This window comes from Carya illinoinensis, chromosome 6 (genome assembly GCF_018687715.1).
Source record: "Carya illinoinensis cultivar Pawnee chromosome 6, C.illinoinensisPawnee_v1, whole genome shotgun sequence".
In the NCBI taxonomy this organism is placed as follows: domain Eukaryota; kingdom Viridiplantae; phylum Streptophyta; class Magnoliopsida; order Fagales; family Juglandaceae; genus Carya; species Carya illinoinensis.
The window spans coordinates 19,844,231-19,868,650 of record NC_056757.1 but is presented as its reverse complement, the minus strand read 5'-3'; the positions used below and the strand labels follow the sequence as shown (position 1 = coordinate 19,868,650).

Here is a 24,420-nt window from a genome sequence, read left to right as displayed (position 1 = left end):
TAATTTGTGCAGAATATAATACTAGACTTGAATTAAAACATTATATGGAAAGGGTAAAGGATCTTAAAGAAAAATAATAAAAAATGATACTAGATTATTGCTCAATGATGGAAAGATATTACGTATATCAAAGTAAACAAGCTGCAATAGAAGAATTAGAAGATCATTGTAGGTTCTTAAGAGCAAAAATTAAAAGTATAAAAAACCACTTAAGTATTCTTGCATTATTAAAAAAAAAAAAATTAGTGATACGGATTTTTTAACAAATATAGCCCATATAAAAGAAAATGAAGTATATTGGAAATTTTGTGTTGGTAAGCCGTAAAAATCCGTTGGTCAGTCCATTCATGTCAAAAAGGCATTAAGGGTAGTCCCCGTGGTGTTCTCTAAAGATCTTAATCTACTCATCTCTATTTGAATATAATAAATCTTTGTTTTTAAAACCTATCACTATGAATTCTTTATTTAAATCAGAAGAATCCACTATTAATATAAGTATAGAATTTGAACCTAATAATATTAACTAAGAAGACTATAGTATAATAGACATATAAAGAAATTTACAAGGCTGGACTATTCCTAATGTCCTAAAAATCAAATATACAAATAATTTACTTTCTCTTCAAAATTATCGTTTCTTATTAATTATACCATTAAAACAGTAGAAAAAAACTATTAGTCTAAATAATGATTAAGAATCATTACAATTATTAACAAAAGAAGCTATTAAACACCATAAAGAACAAAAATATTTTTTTATACATATTGAATTAGTACAAGTGGCTATAAAACCATTCACTAGAAGCGGATTAAATGCCTCAGTATTACTCTGTCTGAGAGACAGAATACATTATAATTTTCATGATTCATTACTTGGAATGGTAGAGTCTAGCCTTTTTCAAGGCCTAGTATATTTTAATTGTTATCCTAATTATTCGCTTTCATTATTTGATACTAATATTTTACATACTTTAACATTAAATATTAAAACAAATGGTTATCATATGATGAAAAGATCACTTCCTTTAACTGTAGTGCATAGAATTCATTATAAATTAATGAAAACAACTTTAGAACCATAAGCTCTTATTATTAGCCCAAAAAGCTACACATTATTATTACAATCTAGCACACCAAATTCTAATATACAAATCCCTAAACAAATAAATTGAAATCAGATTACTCTCCCTAATGAATGACAGTTAGAAAATATTGTTCCATTACCCAAAATAGAAAATAATTCTAAAAATGATTTAGATTACATAGATAAAAAATTAGACGGAACAGTCCAAATTGCCTTTCAACCTTTTAGGAGATCATTATCACAATCACATTATTCTTCACCAGCACCGTCTAGTTATCATACACCCAGATCTGTTCTTATTTCAGTTTCTAGAAATAAATTTCAAAATTTTGACACCAGATCTCAACACCTAGATATCCAAATCTGGGGAATTATTCCTATAAATATTATTGATGCACCAATATATATTGTTAATCATCCTGATATAACATCCGCCTCTCAAAATCTCCAGCAAAATAAAGAGCCATCTTCTCCGATATATTCACAAATAGTTGGAGACGATGCTCAAATATTCATCTCTGAGTAAAAAAGAATTTAAAATTAATAAAGATTACCTAAAACAAGATTATATGAAAGAAGAAAATGAACAAAAAAGATTAACATTTTTCTCTACTTTCACAAAATTGAAAGAGATTATATCCGAATGAAATATTATGAGTATTTAGAAAGCGTACAAATTAAGATACATTTCTTCACCTGGTTTGAAATATATAAATCAAACCAATTATCAACCATAAATAGAACTACTAATCAATCGACTAAAGAATATAATAATCAAATTATTCATGAAGAATACCCTAATTTTGAAGCTATTAACAACCAAAGAAATATTGTATAATTGATTTTTTAAAATGTAAAACTAGTATATACCCATTCAGTTTTAAATTTTGTCTAAAATCAGACTGAACCAAATCAGTTATACCCCTACTTGCGGCTATTTATTCCAATTGTCTATAGGGATGGTGGCCACCACAAGTGGAGATTCCCAAGGTGGTTTAGGTCACCTCAACATTTATTTAAATCTTATCAATTCATTTTTCATTAGTTTTTAAATCATATTTATATTGAAGTATCAAGGGGATTGTACTTGTCTATATTACATATAAATTCAACACGAAAACCATTAAAAGGGATTTTCATGGGAGCAAAGTAGGCTAATGTTACACTATGAGATATTTGGAAAATGAGATAAGATGAAAATTTTATGAATAATATTAAAATTGTTTGTGAATAATAGTAAAATTATTTAAGTTAAGTGTTTTATTAGGTTTAGAGAAAGAAGATAGAAAAAGTTAAGTAAAAAAGATTATAAAACTAAAATGTTATTAGAATGAAATTTTTTAATATTATTTTTGTTTCAAAATTTGAAAATGTAGTATTATTTTTTGTGTTTTCTCTAGAAATTTGAAAAAAATATAATGATTAGATGAAAAAGTTAAAAATTTGAAATTAAAGAGTATTTATGTTTGAGTGATGTTTATGAAAAAAATTATGAGAAATTTTGAGATGAGATGAGATTCTTTTCCCAAACAACCCCTAAGGATTAGTTTGAATAGTAAGTTGAGATAATTTGTGAATAGTAATGAGATATTTAAGTTGAGATGAGATGAGTTAGAAATAATTTGAATTAAAATGTTTTATTGAATTTTGAGAAATGAGAGAGAAAAATGTTAAATAAAAATATTATAAAACTAAAATATTGTTAGAATATAAATTTTTAATATATTTTTTTGTTTTGAGATTTGAAATTGAATTATTTTTTGTGTTTTGTTTAAAAATTTGAGAAAGTTGTAATGATTAGTTGAAAAAATTAAATTTATATTTGTGGTATTTAGATATTGAAATAAAATAAAATGAGATGAGATAATGAGATTTCATTATCTAAACAAAACCTTAAACTCTACCAATTCTTTTACAACTCATTTCACAATCAATTAATATAAATGAAAGTTGCATTGAGATTGAAAAAAAAAAGCTCTTGCCCATCCCTCTTACCCGAGCGGTCCCTCTAATCTTCCCCAACCCAGAGCCGTGCGACCAGTAGGGGGGTGGGATCGTCGGCTCCCGCTCCCCTCCCTTTCTTTGTTAATGGTTTGTTCTTTTTTTGGTTTTTCTTAGGCCAATAAGGTAGGAATGCCGCTCCGGACTGACCAGCTACCGACCGTCAACACGCGCCCCTATAGGATGTTAGTCAGCTACCGATCTACAAGCCCACCGAATGTGGTGCCAAACGGAGTGGGGTGTTGCCCGCATGCGTGGGACGAAGGCTCGACTTTCTACGGCGTGTGGCTGTCACGCACCACGATGGGGCCACCTGCAGACGCTGTTCTTGGTTTTTTTGGATCCTCAGGCTTCGGTACTTCAGTTTCCGAGCAGTGGTTTTCCTCCCAAAGTAGTTTGTTTTGGCACGGCCTCTATTTTTGCCGGCTGTTTTGTGTTCTGTCTTTCCATTTTTCCAACTTCCGGTTCTTGTGTTCTTACATGGCCTCTGACGTTGTTGGTTGGTGTTGCCGGTGTGTGTGTTTTTTTCGTTGTTGGGAGTTTGATTTTTTGTGTCCTGCACAGCTACACGCTGTCGAAGGTGTCTGTGCTTTGCACTGCCTCTGCCGCTGTGGGTTTGTTTGTTTTGTTGTTTTGTTCGTTTCCCGTGATGTCCAGGGTGAGGTGATTAGCTGTTGATCGGTCGCAATTTGAGGCAAAGAGCTGAGAGCGGTGGACGATGTTATGACCGGTGGTCGTACGGCCGGCCTTCGTTGTGGAGGTTGCTGTGGTTCGTACGCAAGCTGGGTGCTCGTGCTATTGGGCTCGTGATGCCGATTGTCTGCGGAGGGTGTGCTGTCGGAGCTCATGCTGAGCTCATGGTTGGGTTGTTTTTGTTGTGTTTTGTTTTGTGGGTCTTTCTGTTTATTTAGTTTTAGTGTAGGTATATGCTATTGGACTGTATATTTATAGAAATTGTCTCCCGTATGGCCCCTCCCTGGAGGTTGGAGGGGCCATTCCGTCTCTGGTCATACAGAGCGTTTACTCTCTCTTTTGAGAGATTTAGAAGTAAGGACAATACTCGTCATTTTGTGTACGGGGAAGTTTCTGAACAGTTGCGTTAGTTGACTTATAGTCTGGTTTTCCTGTATTGATAAGTTACAGTTGTAATTTCGTTTACTGAATGAATGCAATGAAGCATATTTCCATAAAAAAAAATCAATATAAATATGCCACTCATTTTAGGGTATAGAGTTTCAAGTTCATTTTCCCTTAATTTGAAGTTGTAAAAGAATTATAAAGAGTGGTGTTAGTTTGCTGCCCATCTTTGACCGCAGGGCATGCCCACTAGTACAAATTTTACATTTTATTATTTTTCTTTCTCATATCTTTTAAACATCTTTAAGTAGTTTTAAAAAATAAAAAATACACTAATATACTAAAAGTTACTTTTTTAAATATTAAATAAAAATTATTTAAATAGATAAACTGTTAAAATAAGAAGATAAACTGACAAGGCATACTAACATTTTCTTTATAAAAAAGTTACATGTTAATTATTTTCCGGCGAAGTAAGGTTAGGCCTTTTCAAGGCGAGCCGACCATATTTTGCCTTTAGGCCTTAGAAGTGGACCAAGGGTTAACTACAGAGGCCCTGCCCATCGTTCTACACGACATGTCGAACCTACTACACTACGCATGATGCGAGTAAACGTAGAGTTGCGCACGCACAAGCACTGTTTCTGTGTTTCACCTCCCATTGTCCGTGCCCGTCGCTGACACTTAACTCACTGAAACCCACATCTGATCTCTCTTCCTTGCTAAACGGTCCTTCCGCATCTCCTTTAGCCCGCCTTCCCCTTTTACCGCCCTATTTCTCTTTTATGGCCGTGGACCCAATCTAGGTTTTCAAAGCTATCAAATAAGGTATTATCGCTCTCTGTCTATCTCTAACATTCCGTGGACTGTGATTTATCTGAAAATGGGTTGAGTTCTTATGGTTTTGTCTATTTCCACTTTCGTTATTGCTCAAAAATTGATGGGAGCAAAGAAAGAAGTCGAAGCTTTTAGACCTTTATAAATCTTAAGGACGATAAATCTGACGAATGAAGAAGTGATAAAGATTTTGAACTTTTTTATTAAAAGTTATTATCTTTTCAATCCAGTGTCTAGAACACATTATCTACATCAATTCAATGGTAATACTTGATTTATAAAATTCAAATTTTAAACTTTATCTTTTAAATCAAATTATGCTTAATCACACGGTGTGCAGAGCACACCGGCTTGAGAATATAATTTTTCTTTTATTAATACTTAGGTTACCAAACTGATTACGCTGAAAGCTACTCTTGGGAACAATATTGGAAATTTATAAAATCATTTTAGAGCACGCTGATTGCGGTTTGTATGTGCAACATCTGTCGTTGTTTCCTTCATCAAAAAGCACTTTAAAGGAAAATAAAAAGTACATAGAAAACATATGGTTGGGTCTTGCGATTGAAATTGTCTGCAGATTAAATTTGTTAGTGATATACAAAATTTAGAAAATGGATTTTCGAGGATAAACAGAAAAAATCCACGAAATTGATGCCAATATCTCGATTCTTCGTTTATGCGAGAACACTTGTTTTTTCTTTTTGCTATGCACATTGCGATAAACAGAGTTGAACCAATCAGATTTGAGCAACCCACTTTCACTCAAACCCATTGGAGTAATGGGAGTGGTTTTGGCATTTTCAATCATAATTTCAGGTGTTAACTAATGGCAGTTTATGATGCTATGCAGCAAGCTGAAAATAAAAGGTAGCGATGTATGTGAGGAGAATAAAGTGTAGATATCGGAGATGGGGTTCTGAGTTTCAGCAACCCAAAGATTTGAGTTGGCCAAACTGCCCAGAGCATGCTTCTTCTCAATTCTTGAGTCGTACACTCGTGAAGAGAAGCCACTCTTCACATAATGGTTTGATCAGAAGACATGTTTTAGACTTTATTACATCCAGGGGTATTGGTGGTTGTAGTACTTACAGTGGTCTGCATGCGAGGCTTAGTTTATATTCAAAGAGTAGCCAGCTACGTGTCTATAGTTCTGAAGGTGATGGACGGAATGCGAGTGAGGAGAAGCATACACCCATTGAAGGTGGGAGTAGCTCTGATAAGGGAAAGACTCGGCGACAAAATGTTAATGAAGATGTGAGGCGTTCAGATGCGCATGCTCGGCTTGGGGAGCAAGATCAGAAAGAGTGGCTGGCCAATGAGAAGCTTGCTATTGAGAGTAAGATGAGGGAATTGCCTTTTTTGACCAGACGCGAGAAGTTCAAAACTGAGTTTTTACGGAGGATTGTTCCTTGGGAAAATATATCAGTATCTTGGGAGACATTCCCTTACCATATTCAGTATTACTACTTGCTCATATCTCTAGTCATTATTACTTTGTATCTTTAGTTTATGGTACTTTTCGGTAACTTAAAGTTTTCTTGAATTTTCTTTTTCTGCTCTTATAGTGAGCACACCAAAAATATTTTGGTGGAATGTGCTGCCTCTCATTTGAAACATAAGAAGTTCACTGCGTCTTATGGTGCTCGGTTGACTACTTCAAGTGGGAGAATATTGCTTCAAAGCGTTCCAGGTTGGTCACTGACCCTGTCAAATTTTTCAAGACAACTACCTGTCTTTACTTGTGCTTATTAAGAGAATGGAAGTAATAATTCTACAGGTACTGAACTGTACCGAGAGAGATTAGTGAGAGCACTTGCACGGGATCTACAAGTTCCCCTACTGGTGCTTGACAGCAGTGTTCTTGCTCCTTACGTAAGAGTGGTGACAATTTTTGATTGTTTATTTTAGTCAAGGATTTTTATAATAATTTTTCTGTCGATGTTGGAGCAGGATTTTGGTGATGATGTTACGTCAGAATGTGAATCAGATGATAATGATGCCGAATCCGGGGAGGAGGCTACTTCAGAATCGGAGGTTGAGGATGAGAATGATGTGAACAACGAAGAAGAGTGGTCTAGCAGTGCTGAGGCGAATGTAGATGGTAGTGATAATGATGAAGATGATGTGCAAGCAACTGCAGAAGCGGCTCTCAAGAAGCTTATTCCATGCAACCTTGAAGATTTTGGAAAGGTATTGGATTTTGGGGTATTGGGGTTTGACATTGTGCATTGGTCATATTTGCTTAGTATTTTTTCATAAGTTGGTTATATTTGCCTAGTTTAAAATGCAACATAACATAATATAGTTTGAAATACTAGGTACATCACATCATTCTACAATGTTCATTTATCTATGTGTTTTCAGTAAAATTTTTACCCTTAAAAGGTTTTAAGAGCTGATAAAGGAATGGAAGATTTTGAAATTGGTGGTATTGGAGGAGTGGTTTTTGAGTGTTGATGGTATTTGGTTGTTTTTAATAGTAAAAAAGACTGCGTGAAAATTGTGGTGAATGTTTGATTCATATCATATTTGACTTGCGCTCTTAGGTTCCAATTGGATAGTGAGTTGAGATGAGATGAAAGTTAAAAATTGAATAAAATATTGTTAGAATATTATTTTTTAATGTTATTATTGTTTTGAGATTTGAAAAAGTTGAATTGTTTATTATATTTTGTGTGAAAATTTGGAAAAGTTGTAATGATGAGATGAGATGAGTTGAGATCACTTCTCAATCCAAACGGGGCCGCCTCAATCATTTGGTTCAAAGCAATGCTATCATATATTCATTTCATTGTTGTTTTGTTTTAAGTGGAAGTCTTTATGATGCTTTAACATGTTCTTGAAACAATTGTAATGGCATGTAGAGAATCTTATAGTAAAATCAATAGGGATCACATACTATGATCTACTTGTCATTACGGAACTACACATGTGGTAGGGGGCCTCTGGAGAATCTGAGAGTTGCACTGAGTCCACAAAGTCTGAGGCGGTTGAATCTGCTAATAAATCCAAACGACCACTAAAGAAAGGTTATTATTCAAACTACCTATTATCTTCGTAATAGATTTCTATGGTTGTGATGCGTTCTTTGTTATATGGCATGGTTTTCTTAAAATATGTTGCTCCATATATGGGGGAAAAATATAAGGTGTTTTACACATGCTTTGTGAGTTGCAAATCAACACTTTGAGCATGGATGCCAGATTCAGTACTAAGACCTTGGTTAGCATTGATTGCTTCACTAAATCTCTCTTCAAAGCTCAAACTGAAACATTTGTATCTTGTGTTTGACATGATATATTATAACATGTTTCTATGTTTATGTTATTTTCTCTCCCCTTCAATCTGTTTATTGTCATTACCCACTTATCAAAAAAAAAAAAAAAAAAAAAAAAAATTCTGTTTATTGTCATTACCCACAAAATAAAAAGAAAAGTGGGGAACTTATTATATGGAAAGAGGGATAATGGCAGGTTCAATTTGAGTAAGATTTTGCATCTTTTTTTAGTGGGTAGAAAGTGGATGCAATGCATGTATGAATGTTACTTTATGTATATTTGAGGAATATTACTTTTATGCTTATTTGAGGTCCACTTATCAAAAAAAAAAAAAAAAAAAATCTGTTTATTGTCATTACCCACAAAATAAAAAGAAAAGCGGGAAACTTATTATATGGAAAGAGGGATAATGGCAGGTTCAATTTGAGATAATTTTGCATCTTTTTTTAGTGGGTAGAAAGTGGACACAATACATGTATGAATGGTACTTTATGTATATTTGAGGAATATTACTTTTATGCTTATTTGAGGTCCAATTCAATGTAAACATGTCAATTCGCCGCAACATATTATCTTGGGAAGGGCCCTACATCTACCTCTCTTGTGACTGCTGTGCTGCTGGAATTTTCTGCAGCAACCTAATCATCCTATTGGCCTCTAATATGACATGCAACACACACAAATAATCGTGCTACATGCTATTATGATGCCAAACATCTGGGAATTCATGTAATCATGATTTTTAAGCCATATTTATGTCATAAAGGGAGAGTTCAGTTTCATCTTTCCTTCCTTAGGCTGGTAGTAGGTATAGAAAACCACACATCACATTTAACTTCCTTATACACGCATGCCAATGGGTCCGAGTAATAATTTCTCAAAATAGTTTATTTTGATAGGTAAACACAATAGTGAAACTAATATCTGATATAGGATTTATCAAAACTCATACCTAAGCACAACTCAACCGTGAGTTCAGAATTAGAAGAATAGGGCAGGTCCTTTACCTTTGACAGTAGCAGTACTCTGCTGTTACAAGTTTTAGGGCATGGGATTAGGAAAGCATGAAGGAGAAACTTTTCTTACGTTTATTCTATCGAAATCTAGAAAGAATTATTGAAAACACTTGCCCAATATTTTGACCAGAACCTGGACAGCAAGTGACAGTTTATAGTAATTAGTTTTGGGTCCGAACGTGTCACTAGTGAGATCACTAATACTAGTTGCAGCCTACAGAAGAATGCTGTTGGGTTTAAAAGGAGTGGAAAACCTAAGGTTAACAGGTGAATCAAATTGCTGGGAGGAAGACCAGTGATTATTCTACTTGAATTGAACTAAAAATTCTCATCTCACTTACCTTGTAATGGCGGCAGCAAAAGAAGAGAATACAGGTGAGGGCTGCAAGTTATGAGTTACTAGTCTATGGGCTGCTAGCAGGTTTGGTGGATATTTCCAGCACTTCTCCTTGAATTGTTGATGGCAAATAAGGAGAATGGCTGTGGAAGGAGTGAAGAACCTGGGAAGGATTTTACTTCATTCTTTGGATGATAGTTCTAGTGTATGAAGGATTGGGAGGGGCATTACACTGAGAGAGAACTAGGGTTTTGAAACTTTTTAGCTTTGCTCTTGATTTGGAAAAAAAATTTAATCTAGCTTTAATGGCTCTAGGGGTGATACTCTGTACTGAGTGAGTAGATCAAGTTGTTATGCTTTGGAAAGACATGGGTAAAAATTGTGGATGGTAAGTGAACTTATTTTTCTTGGAAGTTAAACCCCTATAACTGAAACAGTGAAGTGGTTGTATTTTATCCAAGAGAGGGCACATCACACTGATAGAGAATATTCTCTCTAATTTTCCCACTTACTACTTGTCTCTCTTCCCCATTTATATCAGTGAAGCCCATCTCCTGAAGAAACTTCAATGGGATTTCTTGTAGAGGAGTTTGGTGCTGAAGTCAAGTAGCACCTTTTTTTTATTTTTTTATTTTTATTTTTATTTTTTTATAACTAAAGTGGCTAGGATTTGCAGTCCAATTTATTCAAGAGGTTTCGAGGCTAAAAACATGTGACGGTCCAAAGCACTGAAACAGCACTCATGGTTTGATCAGCTTGAGCAACATCTAGAAGAGTGATCTTGTTGTGGGTAGGAGAGGTGGAGAGAACTATAGAGATCAATTCGAATTAGGGGAGTATATTGGATGGATTTCTATAGCGTTGAGGTGTTTTACAAATAGGTCAGGTGCACTATCAAGTTTCTTGGGCTTTTTTTATGCAAGTAAAGTCAGGTTTCTTACTCTTAAACCGATGCCATTCTCAAACACCGGGTGCCAATAAAAAAAAAGTTTCTTATGCTTAAACCTCGTTTTTCCAGAACCCCAAATCATGGGCCAGCATCTCATGTCCATAATAGGGCCAAAAATATGGATCTTACAGAAATTCATTGGCCCATGGGCCCAGTAAAAATATTCTCATACAACCCAAGAAACTAGGGCTGGGGTATTATAAACTTCCCCCTTAAAAACATCCGTTTGCAGAACTTGCTCCTGTTTTCACTCACCTCCATGCATACTTGTCCTTCATATCCTTTTCATGTTTCCACACAGCTTCAATCTGTGTGATTGCTCAACGTACTGTACTCCAATTTGTGGGGAAATATAGGGCGTGCTTTCATCATAACGTATTGTGATCGTATACCTTGCATACTAGTCCATTAGCAGTAGTCGTTTGTGCTCTTCGTGTCTACCGTTGTTTGACCTAGGGTCCTAAATTGTTCTTCATTTCTAATGTTTTCCATGTTTCAAATAAATACAATGATTCCATTCGAGTTAGGAAGTTTACCAATGGTCCCATCATTGGATGTCTCGATGTCACTTGAAGTGTGTAAAAACATGAGTTGGGACCATCATCTTCTGTCCACCATTGAAGGTGCACATAACTATAAGCAATTCTTAACCAAATGTCACATTTTCCCACACTTCAAGCAAGTGTTGGTTCCCATCAAGCACTTCCCCATGTGCGTCTTGCTGCAAGTCTGGCACACGGGCAAGTCTGGGGAGAGGAATGACTAGATTTTCAAGGATTGTGAGAATACAGTGTCAGAAGTCAAGGACGTTTTTCTTTAGAACTCTCTTCTTTTGGATGGTTGCCCAATCTTGTTCTTCTATGTCTAGTTATCAAGTTTTTTTTTTGTTTATTTTTTCCTTTTTATTTTTGCTGAGGTGTATATCCTGCATTCTTTCTGTGTACTTGGATTTCATCCTTTATATCAATAAAGCTTAACCTGCTTATAACAAAATATTAATAATTTTAATTTATTGGCCTTTTTCTTAATTGCCTCTAATTACTTTCTTGCTCATCTTGTTCTAGGTGATCGAGTAAAATACATTGGGCCTTCTGTATGCATTGCAGCGGATAACAGGTCATAAATTGATTATTTCCTATATTTTCTTATTACATGCATTTAAGGCCTTGTTTGGTTACACAAACCATCTTATCTCATCTCATCTAATCATTACAACTTTCTCAAACTCCCACACAAAATACATTAAATACTTTAATCTTTTCAAATCCCAAAATAAAAATAAATTTAAAAAATTATATTTGAACAATATTTTATTTAACTTTCAACTTTCATTTCATTTCATCTCATCTCACCTTATCTCATCTGTGTAACCAAACGAGGCATTAAGGTTTAATATGTTAACATAAAATTGAAAACTAGAGTTGACTTCAGAATATTCTTGGCATTTCTTCTATATGTTGATTAGAGAGGTGTTTGGTGATAAGTACATTAGATCTTTTCTTTATGACTAAATTGATCATATAAAAATACCTTAACTTTGGAGGAAATATCTTGGCAGCAAAATTCTAGAGCTTTGTGGTTGAAAGAAGGTGATCGAAGCACAAAGTTTTTTCTTAGATAGACCAATTCCCGTAGGAGAACTAATGCCATGAGATGATGAATATTGATGGAGATGTTTGCATGGAGATTCTTGTGATTCAAGAACATGTCGCCGGTTATTTTGAATAGTTGCTTATCGAGCCAGCGGGGTGGAGGCCAAAGATTGATGGCTAGCGTTTGAGTCCATTGAGTGGTAGAATGTCTCTTGGTTCGAGAGGAGGTTTGAGGGGACCCGTTCACTAAGTGATTAGGAAGATGGTCAAAGACAAAACACCTAGTCTGGATTGATTTGTTATGGGTTTCTTCTAATCTTGTTGGGAAGTGGTGAAGGAGGACTTAGGGAGGTTTGGATAGTGAGTTGAGATGAGATGAAAGTTGAATAAAATATTGTTAGAATATTTTTTTTTTTTGGGATTTGAAAAATTGAAATGTTTATTATATTGTATAGGAGTTTGGAAAAATTATAATGATTTGATGAGATGAAATGAGATGAGTTGAGAGGTTCTGTCAATCCAAACAACTCCTTAATGAAGGTATTTCATGAATTTTTTTCGGTTAGGAAATTTGAGAAAAGTCTCAACACCACTTTTATTGCACTTATTCCCAAGAAGACTGGGGTATCAGAGGTTTAGGATTATCGGCCCATTAGCCTTGTAAATGGGGTGTATAAGATACTTCCAAGGTGCTGGAAAATCTCCTAGGAGAAGTTTTGGGGCGGATCATTACAAAACACCAAAATGCATTTGTACAGGGAAGACAAATACTGGACTCAGTACTCATTGCCAATGAAAAGATAGTAGATTAAAATCTGGCAATCTGGTTCTCTTATGCAAGTTGGATATACCTACTATAATGTTAATTGGGATTTCTTGTTGTACTTGCTTGGGAGGTGTGGTTTTGGGGAGAGTTGGTGCTCATGGATTAGGTGGTATATTGACAGTGAGGTTCTTAGTTTGGTTAATGGTACCCCAGTTGGTTTTTTTAACAACTCCCGAGGGTTAAGGCAAAAGGATCATTTGTCTCCACTCCTCTTTATCATAGTCATGGAGGTGATGAGTAGAGTGATTACAACTATGGTTAATAATGGTTTCTTGGCTGGATTTTCGATTGGTGATATAAGTCGAGGCACTATTAACATTTCTCACTTGTTCGCATATGACACTTAATTTTTTGCGAGGCAGATCAAAACTAGATCCAGGCACTCAGGGCACTTCTACTTTGCTTTGAGGCTGTATTAGGGTTGAAAGTGAATTTATCTAAGTCAGTTGGTCCCAGTTGGTAATGTTTGTAACATCCGACTATTGGCTAACACTCTCGGATGTAAGGTCTCCTCTTTCCCTATGAATTTTCTTTGCCTTCCTTTGGGGCTGCCTACAGAGCTAAACCCATTTGGGATGCAGTCATTGAGAAGATCGAATGAAGATTGACAAGTTGGAAGAGATTGTATCTGTCGAAAGGTGGTATGATTATCCTACTCAAAAGCACTCTATTCAATCTACCAACTTATTTTTTATCCTTGTTTCCAACTCCAGCGAGTGTGGGCGACACAACTTGAGAAATTACATCGTAACTTCCTATTGAGTTGACTTGGGGATGAATTCAAATTTCATCTGCTCAAGTGGGACAAGATATGCTCCCCAATCTCTTATGGTGGTTTGGGAATTAGAAATTTGAGAGTGTTTAATCGGGCATTACTTAGGAAATGGTTATGGCGTTATATAATACGGAACAAGAACCTTTATGGAAGTCGGTGATTGATTTCAAGTATGGAGGCTTGTGTTTTTTTTTTGGGAGGGGTGGGGGGGGACGGGTGCTCTAGGGAGGTTAGGGGGGTTTATGGTGTGGGACTATGGAAGCACATTAGATGAGGGTGGGGCGTGTTTGCTCTTCATACTAGAATTGTGATGGGAGACGGTTAAAGAAATAAATTACGGCATGACATATGGTGTGGAGATAGCGCCCTCAAGGACTCATTCCCTATTGTGTTTAGGCTTGCATGTGAGAAAGAAGTTTTAGTGGCGGACCTCATGGAGATGGCTGGTGACTTAGGCCAATGGAATGTGAGCTTCACTGTGGCGGCCCAAGATTGGGAAGTTAGCAGCTTTGCAGATTTTTTTCAACTCTTATACTCCATGCGACCGAGTACTCAAGGAGCTGACACTTTGTGGTGGGTACCTGCCAAAAAAGGTATATTTTCAGTTCTTTCTTTCTATGAGGCCCTCACACAACTGCAGAATAATCATTTTTCATGGAGAAGGATTTGGAGAATTAAGGCGCCTCCTAGGGCGGCTTTTTTTGCTTGGACAGCTTCTTTGGGAAAGATTTTGGCAATGGATAATTTACAGAAATGCAGGGTGATAGTAGTGGAATGATGTTGTATGTGCAAACAAAGTGGTGAGACTGTGGACCATCTTCTTCTACATTGCGAGGTTGCTAGAGCATTATTGGACGATGTATTCAGATGGGTAGAGCTAGCCTGGGTTATGCTTGCAACAATGGTTGAACTTCTGGCATATTGGAGAACCTGGGTGGTATTCCACAAATCTTAGCTGTATGGAAGATGATTCCTATATGTATTTTGTGGTGCATTTGGCAGGAATGGAATGACTGGATGTTCGAAGACAGGTGGCGTTAATTGGAGGAGATTGGATTACTTTTTGTTAGAACTTTGTTTTTTTTTTTTGGGCCAAAGCTGTAGATTTCAATGGCCTCAATTTTCATGATTTTCTTGTTTCTATTTCTTCTTCCTAAATAAGCGTTAACTCTTGCATACCCCATTGTGTACTTGGGTTATGCCTATTTGTATTAATATTAATATAATTGTTTACTTGTAAAAAAAAACCTGAAAATATTAAGTAATGAAAAAGTTTAGTGCCGGTGTGCTGCAAGACTGGCGTGAGCTCATAAATGTAATTCCCAGTCCATTTTTTTTTTTTTGTCTTGTCATGAGCATAGAAATTCTGAAAACAAAAACAAGGTCTTATTCACTGGAAATTTGGACTTGGATATATTATTCTTCCATGGTCTATCTTTATTAACACATATTATTGTCATTTTTGTCCCACTGTTATGTGTCTATTAAGATGTGGGCAAAATTATAAGAGAAACCACAAACCTCAAATCACCTTGTGCCTATCTCATGTTGAATGATGAACAAGTCATTGGGGTGAGGCAGTCAAGATAATTGGTTGTTTGGGTTGGTTGGTACCTAGTACTATAGGCTGGTGGTGTTAAAAAGGATTGGAGCTGTAAAAAGGAATCAGTTTTGTGTCTTCAGCCAAGGCTCAAAAGCTTGGTAACTCCCATTCATTAGACGAGTTAGATGCTAGCACCCACATAATATAATTCTCAACTTCTGATTGGTTTTTTCTCTGGGAGTCAATGACCAGGAGCTTTGGTTAGAGCTCTAGGGGTAGGATCTCCATAGTACTATGGCTGCTTGGCCTTTAAGCAGCTTTGTTTCGGATTTATAATCTCTAGATATAGATCCCGATGCTCAACTATTTTTAAACTCAAGGCTTTATCACCTTTGCTTGAACTCCTCCCTGGAAAAGATAATGTGCCTACATGTGTAAATGGTAAGCACCAAAATAAGGGGGAAAAAAGGAAAGGAAATTTATGATTGACCCAACATCAAAATGTTCTTTTAGCTGTCAGGAATGATTATGCTCTTTTATGTGGACACATTTTCCTGGAGAAGGGTAGAAGGGTTTAGAGATTTGTAGTGATGGGTCAGAGTGCTATAGAATGGTTGATATCTATGGTGGGAGCAGCATTAAAGGCGGGAAAAAATTCAGATTTTACAAAACACTTGCGCTAAGGTAATGGAGAATTCATGGCTCAACGATACTTCAACAAGTATGGCTGGTATCTAACTGTCATTGAATATGGTGGAGGAGGTCGGTGGAGTGTTGTAGTAATTCCTAAAGGGCATGAAGGACAAGGTTGGGAGAAGTTTGCTGCGGAATTACATGGAGCTGCGGATTTGCTCTTTGATGAGGGGTCAAGGAAGGAAAAGAAGAATGAGAACATCAAAGACCCAAGCACATCCACGGTGGTGAAGCGATCGTATGCAGCAGCTCTGAAGATGGGCCATGCTTTTGTGGCTTAGAACAAGGGGAACAGTGACAGTGGTCTGCAAATCACGCAAGCTCAGAACCAGCTTGAAGCGATGCAAAATTCCCTAAAGGATATGGAAACCCAACTTGTCGAGTTGAAGATAGCGATAGCTTTCTTTTCTATGAAAATAGACACGCTTTCAGCTGGAGGCAACAGGGTTGTTAAGACTAAGATAGGCCCGATTCCTTTAAATTCAAAAAAAGGGAAACGGAAGATCGGATTCGGCCCTGTCCCTATAACCAGATCCAGGAGAGCGTGGCGGGTCAAAAGGAAATCTAGGTTATTTGAAGTGGGGTCTATGTTAGGTGTTGGTGTAGAGAATGTAGTAATGGAATGTCATTCGCCTCAGGTAACACAGGATAAACCAAGGCGGTGTTACACCCTTGCCTGAAAATGGTAAAGGAGTTGTAGGACCTGCTGACGTATAGGGTTGCTTGAGGTGAAGGGACTTGTTGTCACTTCAGAAGCTCCAATGGGAATGGAAAGAAACGATGGAGTTGATGAGTAGGTACGGGACTTGTCGTTGGTGCCTTGCATGGAAGAAGGTCCAGAATTGGGAATGCAGTTGGTTAATGTGTCTGAGGATAATGTTCCTCCCTTGGTCTCTTTTCCTCCGATAGCGGGTTGGATTTTGCCTAAAGTTAACGAGATCCTACATTTCATGGGGATTTCACATGGAGGATGTGAAGACTAGTTCAATGAACTAATCACCGCGATCGAGGCAAGCCACGCGCTAGAAACCAAAAGTTTCAAGAAAAACAGGGAGTTACAGCGTCTCTCTTGGGCAATTAACTACGACACTAAGGGAGGTCGCTCAAGTAGAGGGAAGTCTAAAGGGAGGGCAATGTGAAGACGGGAAACACAAGGAGTTGGGGTTTGGCTTGGGTATTAGTTCTACGAGAAACAAGGGGTTGAGGTTCAGTGTAATTTTTTGGGTATTTTGGGTTGTTTTTCTTGGGCTTTTTTGGGTCATTAGGGGCTCTTTATTATAGGCTAGGTGTTTTCTTGTATACATTCAGTGTACTTGGTTACTCCTTTTGATATATAAAATATTTTTACTTATAAAAAAAAATTTTCTGCCTGCTGTATTCTTTGAGAATTGGTAGTGTTGAGGTCTACAAGATGATTTGGACAATCCGAAAATAGGAAATTCTTTATTCGGCACTTGTACAAGGCTAAGTGACAAGTTTGAATTAAACCCTCTTTTGGAAGAGTATCTGGAGGAGTAAGCTGCCTTTCAAGGTTGCTTATTTGTTCGTTCATTGTGAGGTGGCTAGGTCATTATGGGATGATATAAGCAGTACTAAATTTGCCTTGTTTTAGGAGGGCTGTGGATCACCTTGTTGGTTGGAGAGGCTTCATTGAACCCTGAACTCACAGCGGTATGGAAGATAGTTCCCTTGAGTCTTATGAGGTGCATTTGGTTGAAGAGAAATAATTTGAGCATTTAAGACACAAAACACTCATCAGAAGAACTCTGAAGATTCTTTTCTAATTGTTTATTTTTATGGATTTTGTAATTGATTTCAATGATGGCTTCGATGATTTTATTGTTTCAAGCACCTAACTCTTTAACTAGGAGTTTCCATACTTCTTACTTATCAGAAAAAAAAAAAAACTAGGGGTTTCCTTGTTTATATTTTTTTGTGTATTTTGGCTACGCCTATTCATTAGATTCATAAAAGTTTATTTTACTTACAAAAAATAAACATTTCTTAGAAAAAGGCTAACGTGTGCAATCAACGTACGAGTGTAGGTGGTAGAAGAGTGTGTTGGGGCTTTCTTGGTTGCTAATCTTTTTAAAAATGTGGTAGATGACTGGGAGTGGGCTTTTGTAGGTATCTATGGGCCCAACATGGATAGAGATAGGAGGAGGCTATGGGAGGAATTTGCGGGTTTATATTGTTTATGGGATGTGTCATGGTGTATGGGGGGGATTTAAATATCACCCGCTTCCCTAGTGAGCGGTCGGGGATTCATCGCAACTCTTTGGCCATGGAGGAGTTCTCGAAGTTCATATTTGATTTGGATCTTTTGGATCTCCCCCTAGTCGGGGGCGAGTTCACTTGGTCCAACAATAAGGGTTGGTCGAGACTGGACTATTTTCTAGTCTCCCCTTCGTGGTAGGCTCACTTTCCAGAGTTGTGCTAGAAGTGGTTACCCCGTTGTGTGCTCGGACCATTTTTCTATTTTGTTAGACTGCGGAGGTATTCATGGGGGATGCCGGTATTTCAAGTTCGAAAATATGTGGTTGGCAGCTGATGGCTTTATTGAGAAGGTGCATTCTTGGTGGTCTTCCTATCAATTCACAGGTACTCCCAGTTTCATTCTTGTAGGTAAAGCTTAAGGCTTTGAAACAAGACTTAAAGAAGTGGAATTTGGAAGTTTTTGGCAGCATTGACAACTAGAAGACTACCTTAATGGAGGAACTGTAGGAACTAGAGGGGCGGGAATTGTCGGGAGATACCTCGGACGAGGAGTTGTTGAGGAAGAGGTCGGTTGTGACTGAACTGGAAAGGGTATTGTTGATGGAAGAGACCTCGTGGCGACAAAAATCTAGGGCTTTGTGGTTAAAAGAAGGTGATAAGTGTACGGAGTTCTTCCATAAGGTGGCTAATTCACATAGGTGCAACAATGCTATTGAGGCACTCTATTCAGGTAATCAAGTTCTCTCTTCCCCTTGAAATTAGAGAATCATATTGCACATTATTATGAGAACCTTCTTATAGAGCAGACCTGTTGGAGGCCGAAGCTCAATGATTTGTCTTTTGAGTCCATTGATCCATAGAGTCCGAGTTGGTTGGAAAGACCCTTTGAAGAAGATGAGATTTACAAGTTCATTGTATGGCTAAAGTCAAAGTGCCAGGTCTAGATGGTTTCTTGATGGGATTTTTTCCAGGGTGTTGGGAGATTGTGAATGTGATGTTATGCAGGTTTTTCTTGAGTTCCACTCTTTCAAAAAATTTGAAAAATGTCTCAACGTGATGTTCATTGCTCTCATACCAAAGAAGCAGGGGGCTATGGAAGTTGAGGATTTCCGTCCTATACGCCTAGTGAGGGGTTTACAAGATTTTATCAAAAGTCCTTGCTAATCGGCTAAGTTTGGTAATGGAACAAATTATTTCTAAGCTGTAGAATGCTATTGTTTGGGGGAGACAAATACTTGATTAAGTTTTTATTGCCAATGAGTATTTGGATCATAGGTTGAAGGAGGAGAGAGTACTAGGCATTTTTTGTAAGCTTGACATGGAAAAGTTATACGCCCATGTGAATTGGGAATCTCTTTTATTTGCTCGGGAGGTGTGGCTTTGGTGATAGGTGGATTTCATGGATTCGTCATTGGATTACCACCATCCGCTTCTCAGTGCTAGTTAATGGCACCCCTGCTGGTTTTTTCAACAGTTCACGTGGATTGCGGCAAGGGGATCCATTATCCCCTTTTTTCTTCGTTATTGTCATGGAGGTACTTGGTCGGATGGTGAATGCAGCTGTTGAAAGAGGTTTTTTGGTCGGTTTCTCAGTGGTTAATGGTACTAATGGCTCTATCATAATCTCATCTCTCTTATTTGCAGATGACACGCTTCTCTTTTGTGATGCTGACTTTGGCCATATTCAAGCGTTACGCGCACTTTTGTTATGCTTGGAAGTCGTGTTGGGGCTTAAGGTAAATCTTGGCAAGACGGAGATGGTGGTGGTGGGAGTGGTGCCTAGAATCAATAGGTTGGCAAGTCTTTTGGGTTGTAAAGTGTCTTCTTTGCCCATGTAATATTTGGGCCTTCCATTGGGGGCAACTTTTAAAGCAAGAGCTATTTGGGATGGGGTTATTGAGAAAGTAGAACAAAATGTTGGCTGGTTGGAAACGGTTGTATTTATCAAAAGGGAGTCGAATTACCCTACTTAAGAGCACTTTATCTAACCTTCCGACCTATTTTTTATCTCTTTTTCTGTTGCTTGTAGGGGTGGCGACTAGAATAGAGAAATTATTTTGGGCATTCTTATAGGGCGGTATGGGGGAGGAAACAAAATTCCATCTTGTTAAATGGAATAAAGTTTGCTCCCCAATCTCGTCCGGAGGTTTGGGAGTATGCAATTTGAGGATTTTCAATAAAGCTTTATTGGGAAATGGCTTTGGAGGTATCATTTGGAGGGGGATTTGTTGTGGAAGGAAGTTATTGACCATAGACATGGAAGTGTTTTTTTTTTTTTTGGGGGGGGCGGAGGGGTGGGGGTTGGTGCTCCAATGTAGTGAGGAGGGGCATGGTGTGGGTTTGTGGAAATTTATTAGGAGGGGTTGGCCGTGTTTTGAAAACCACATCCGTTTTGTAGTTGGAGAGGGCACCAGAATCAGGTTCTAGCATGATGTTTGGTGTGGAGAGAGTGCTCTTGAAAGGGTTTTCCCAGCTCTTTATAGTATTGCTTCTAATAAGGAGGCTTCTGTGGCAGATCTACATGCATTTTCTCATGGTTCTCACCAGTGGAATGTCCTATTTAATAGGGCTAATCATGACTGGGAGTTGCATACCATCTCAGAATTTTTCAGTTTGATATACTCCACAGGAAGGTAACGACACAGGGGGATAAGATACGGTGGAGGTCCAGTGGCAACAAGAAGTTCACAGTTAAGGCATATTATAAATTATTGGCATCACAAGGTAACATTTTCTTCCCGTGGAAAAGCATTTGGAGATCCCGTGTGCCTTCCAAAGATGGCTTTCTTTGCATGGACTGCTGCTCTTGGGAACATTCTGACCACGGACAACTTGAGGCGGAGGGGATTAATTGTGATGGACTGGTGTTATTTGTGCAAAAAACATGGAGAGTCAGTGGATTACTTATTATTGCATTATGAGGTGACAAGAACTTTGTGGAATGAGATCTTTAGAAGAATTGATGTTTCTTGGGTAATGCCATTGAGGGTGGTTGATCGACTTGCTTGTTGGAAGGACATTCACAGCTGTTCTCGGGTGCCGACAGTATGGAAGATGATATCGTTGTGCATTATGTGGTGCACTTGGTTGGAAAGGAATGTGTGGTGCTTTGAAGATAGGGAACGCACTATGGCGGAGCTTCAGAATTTTTTCTTACCCGTTACTGCTCTAGTTTTCAGCCATTGTGCTTCAGTGAACCAATGTTCATGACTTCTTATCTTTAATTTAGCGTCTTTAGAATGTTTTTAGGCATTTCTTCTGTATACTCCCTGTGTACATGGGCTATGCCTATTTCATTCACTTCAATAAAATTTGATTCTTACTTATCAAAAAAAAAAAAAAAATGCATTAGTCTAGAGCTCCTCTATCTTTCATTCCCGATCTTTAAATTTTCTGTCATTCCTCTCCCTCCATATACACCAAACAAGAATATAGAACCATTTTCCTCACCTTGCAATTTGTGGACTGTCATCTATTCCTTTCCATGAGTTAGAAAGGTCTACTATGCTTTTGGCTTGGAAAATATTAGGAGGGTTTGGGAGAATTTGCTTGTTTTTCTTAGGTTGATGGAGCAAGAATAAGGTCCTATCATGATGTGTGGTGTGGAATTATACCTTTAAGCCAGTTTTCCCCTAGTTATTTTTTTTTATTGGCACTGGGTGTCCAAGAACAAAGTCCTGACTAATCCCGGGTTGCAGAGGCCCATGGTAAGGAATTTCCCGCAAGTGAATTTTGGGTAATTCAACGAGAAGTTCCCCCAGTCCGATGGCCCATAGAAATTGTTTGCACCAAGGAGGATTCAACCCTTAGAACTGGAGGGAGCATACCACCGAGACCAATGCCCATACTACTTGAGCCAACCCCTAGGATTCCCCTAGTTATTTAGCATCACTTCTTTTAAGGATGCTTTAGTTATGGATTGCTCGCAATCTTCTAGTGATATTCCCTGGTGGTATGGATTTTATTAGAATGGCACAAGATTGGGAGGTAGTCTTTTACCTCCACCTTGGATCATTTGCATTTGGTTTGGCTAAGAAGGTGAGGTGAGAGTAAGATCTGTTGGGCACCCTCTAAACGTGGGGTATCTGATGTAAAGTCATTCTCTACCTAGTTATATCCACTTTTTGGTATGCCATTCACTTGAGAAGGATATTTGGTGGGCAAGGCACCTATGAGAGTAGCTCTCTTGATCCTCACATTGGATAATTTAAGAAAGAGGAACATTGCTGTATGGATTATTGTTGCATGTGTAGGAGCAGTGAGGGAAATGATAGATAATCTGTTATTGCAAATGTGAGGCGGCCAACATTCTTTGGAATGCTATTTTGGTTTGTTCAGCTTAGATTTGGGTCATGCCCTGCAGCGAGTGGAACTTTTGACATGTTGGAAAGGGAGATTTAGTTGCCCAAAAAGTGAAGCATTGTGGAAAATAAACTTGGGTCTAATGTCGTGTTGCTTGAGAGAAAGGAAGGACTGGAGTTCTCAGAATAAAGGAAACGGTGGATCTTAAGGATCTTTTCTTCTAAACCCTTTATAATTGGATGTGCGCTTATTTTGGTTTTTCTATTTTAAGCTGTTAGACTTTCTGTACTCTTTTCATGTTTTCTTGATGGGTTTTTCTCATGTATATGGCATATGACCCCAGCAACAACTTGTTCTATTACTATTAAGATTTAACTTTCAAAGATGCAAAAGATTGGGAAATGGATGCTTTTTTGGAATTCTGTGGCCTAGTGTACTCCACCCTTTTGTAGGGGGGAGTTGAAGACAAGATTGGTGCCCCTCTAAGAAAGGGAAGTAAACAATCTGCTCTTTTTACCAAGCCTGCGAAGCCATGACAACACGCAATACAAATCCAAGATTGGTGCCCCTCTAAGAAAGGGAAGTTCACAATCTGCTCTTTCTACCAAGCTTGCGAAGCCTTGACAACACACAATACCAATCCATTGCCATGGAAGAGCATTTGGAAGACAAAGGTACTCCCTAAAGGCAACATGTTTTGTATGGGCGGCTTCCTTGGGGAAGATCCTCACTCTAGACAACTTGAGGAAACATCGAATCATAGTTATGGATTGGTGGTGTTGTGCAAAAAGAGTGGAGAGTTTGTCGACCATCTACTACTTAATTGTGAGATTTCCATGACATTGTGCAATGAAGTCTTTGCTCGGAGGGGATTAGCTTGGGTGATGTCGAGAAGGGTAATCGATCTCCTAGCTTCTTGGAGAGGCATTTGGTGCAACTCTCAGATTGCATCGATATGGAAGATGGTTCCAATATGTTTATGGTAGTGTATTTGGAGGGAGAGGAATGAAAGAAGTTTTGAAGATCAAGAGTGGTCAATGGATGAGCTTAGAAATTTGTTTTTCAATACTTTTACTCCATTGGTCGATTGTAATTGATTTTCATGGCATGACTTTTCATGAATCCCTTATATCACTAAACTAGCACTCTTTGGCGTTGCTCTTGTATATGTCCTGTATACTTGGGCTCTTGCCAATTCTTACGATAAAAAAGAACTTTCAAAAGAAAAAAGAAGAAGAATGGCAGTGGGGATAGGTCTACGTTCATGCTTGCAAATATGTTATTATGAAACCTAGTTATATTCAGGCTTTGCTTTATTTTGAATTCTCTTTTTCTGGTATCATCATAAATCTGGGCTGTTCATTTTAATTCGCAGAATAATTGATATTTAAATGTTTCTATTCTTATCACATAATATCAAATATCTTACAGTCATTGATCAAAGTTTGGCATCTTTGCAGGCCTTTATCAAATGGTCAACATGGGGAGGTATATGAGGTGAATGGAGATCGAGTTGCTGTCATTTTGGATATCAGTGAAAAAAATGCTAATGATGAAGAGGGGGAGAAACTCAAAGAAGAACCTTCGAAACCCCCAATTTATTGGATAGATGGTACTTTTCTAATTGAATAAAAGCCTAATACTTTGATATTTTATTTGGTGGAAATATCTTTAAATTCAATGTGGATGAAGTTGCAGTTTTGACATGTACTAGTCAAAAAAGAAAAAAAAAAGTTGCAGTTTTGATATGTTTGAATGCGTGTCATCCTTGTGTTTTTGTATGTAATGGTGCCTACGATTTAAAGCTGTTCTGTTGGAAAAAACTTTTCAGTTTTGTGACTTATTGAATGGTAATGGAAAAGGTTTAGCTGATTGAATTTAGTGAACTTA

General features: G+C 37.6%; 1 protein-coding gene across 1 annotated transcript in view; it reads left to right on the top strand.

Moving 5' to 3' along the window:
* The first annotated feature begins 4,683 nt into the window (after positions 1–4,683).
* The window catches only part of LOC122313151 (peroxisomal ATPase pex6-like), a 44,262-nt gene continuing 24,525 nt past the window's right edge, over positions 4,684–24,420 (top strand). Inside the window, exons 1-8 of the mRNA XM_043127905.1 lie at positions 4,684–4,990; positions 5,853–6,459; positions 6,568–6,692; positions 6,780–6,874; positions 6,953–7,192; positions 7,941–8,031; positions 11,647–11,698; positions 23,991–24,142. Coding sequence (XP_042983839.1) covers positions 5,876–6,459; positions 6,568–6,692; positions 6,780–6,874; positions 6,953–7,192; positions 7,941–8,031; positions 11,647–11,698; positions 23,991–24,142 — 1,339 coding nt within the window. The 5' untranslated portion in view covers positions 4,684–4,990; positions 5,853–5,875. The remainder of the gene's footprint in view (positions 4,991–5,852; positions 6,460–6,567; positions 6,693–6,779; positions 6,875–6,952; positions 7,193–7,940; positions 8,032–11,646; positions 11,699–23,990; positions 24,143–24,420) is intronic.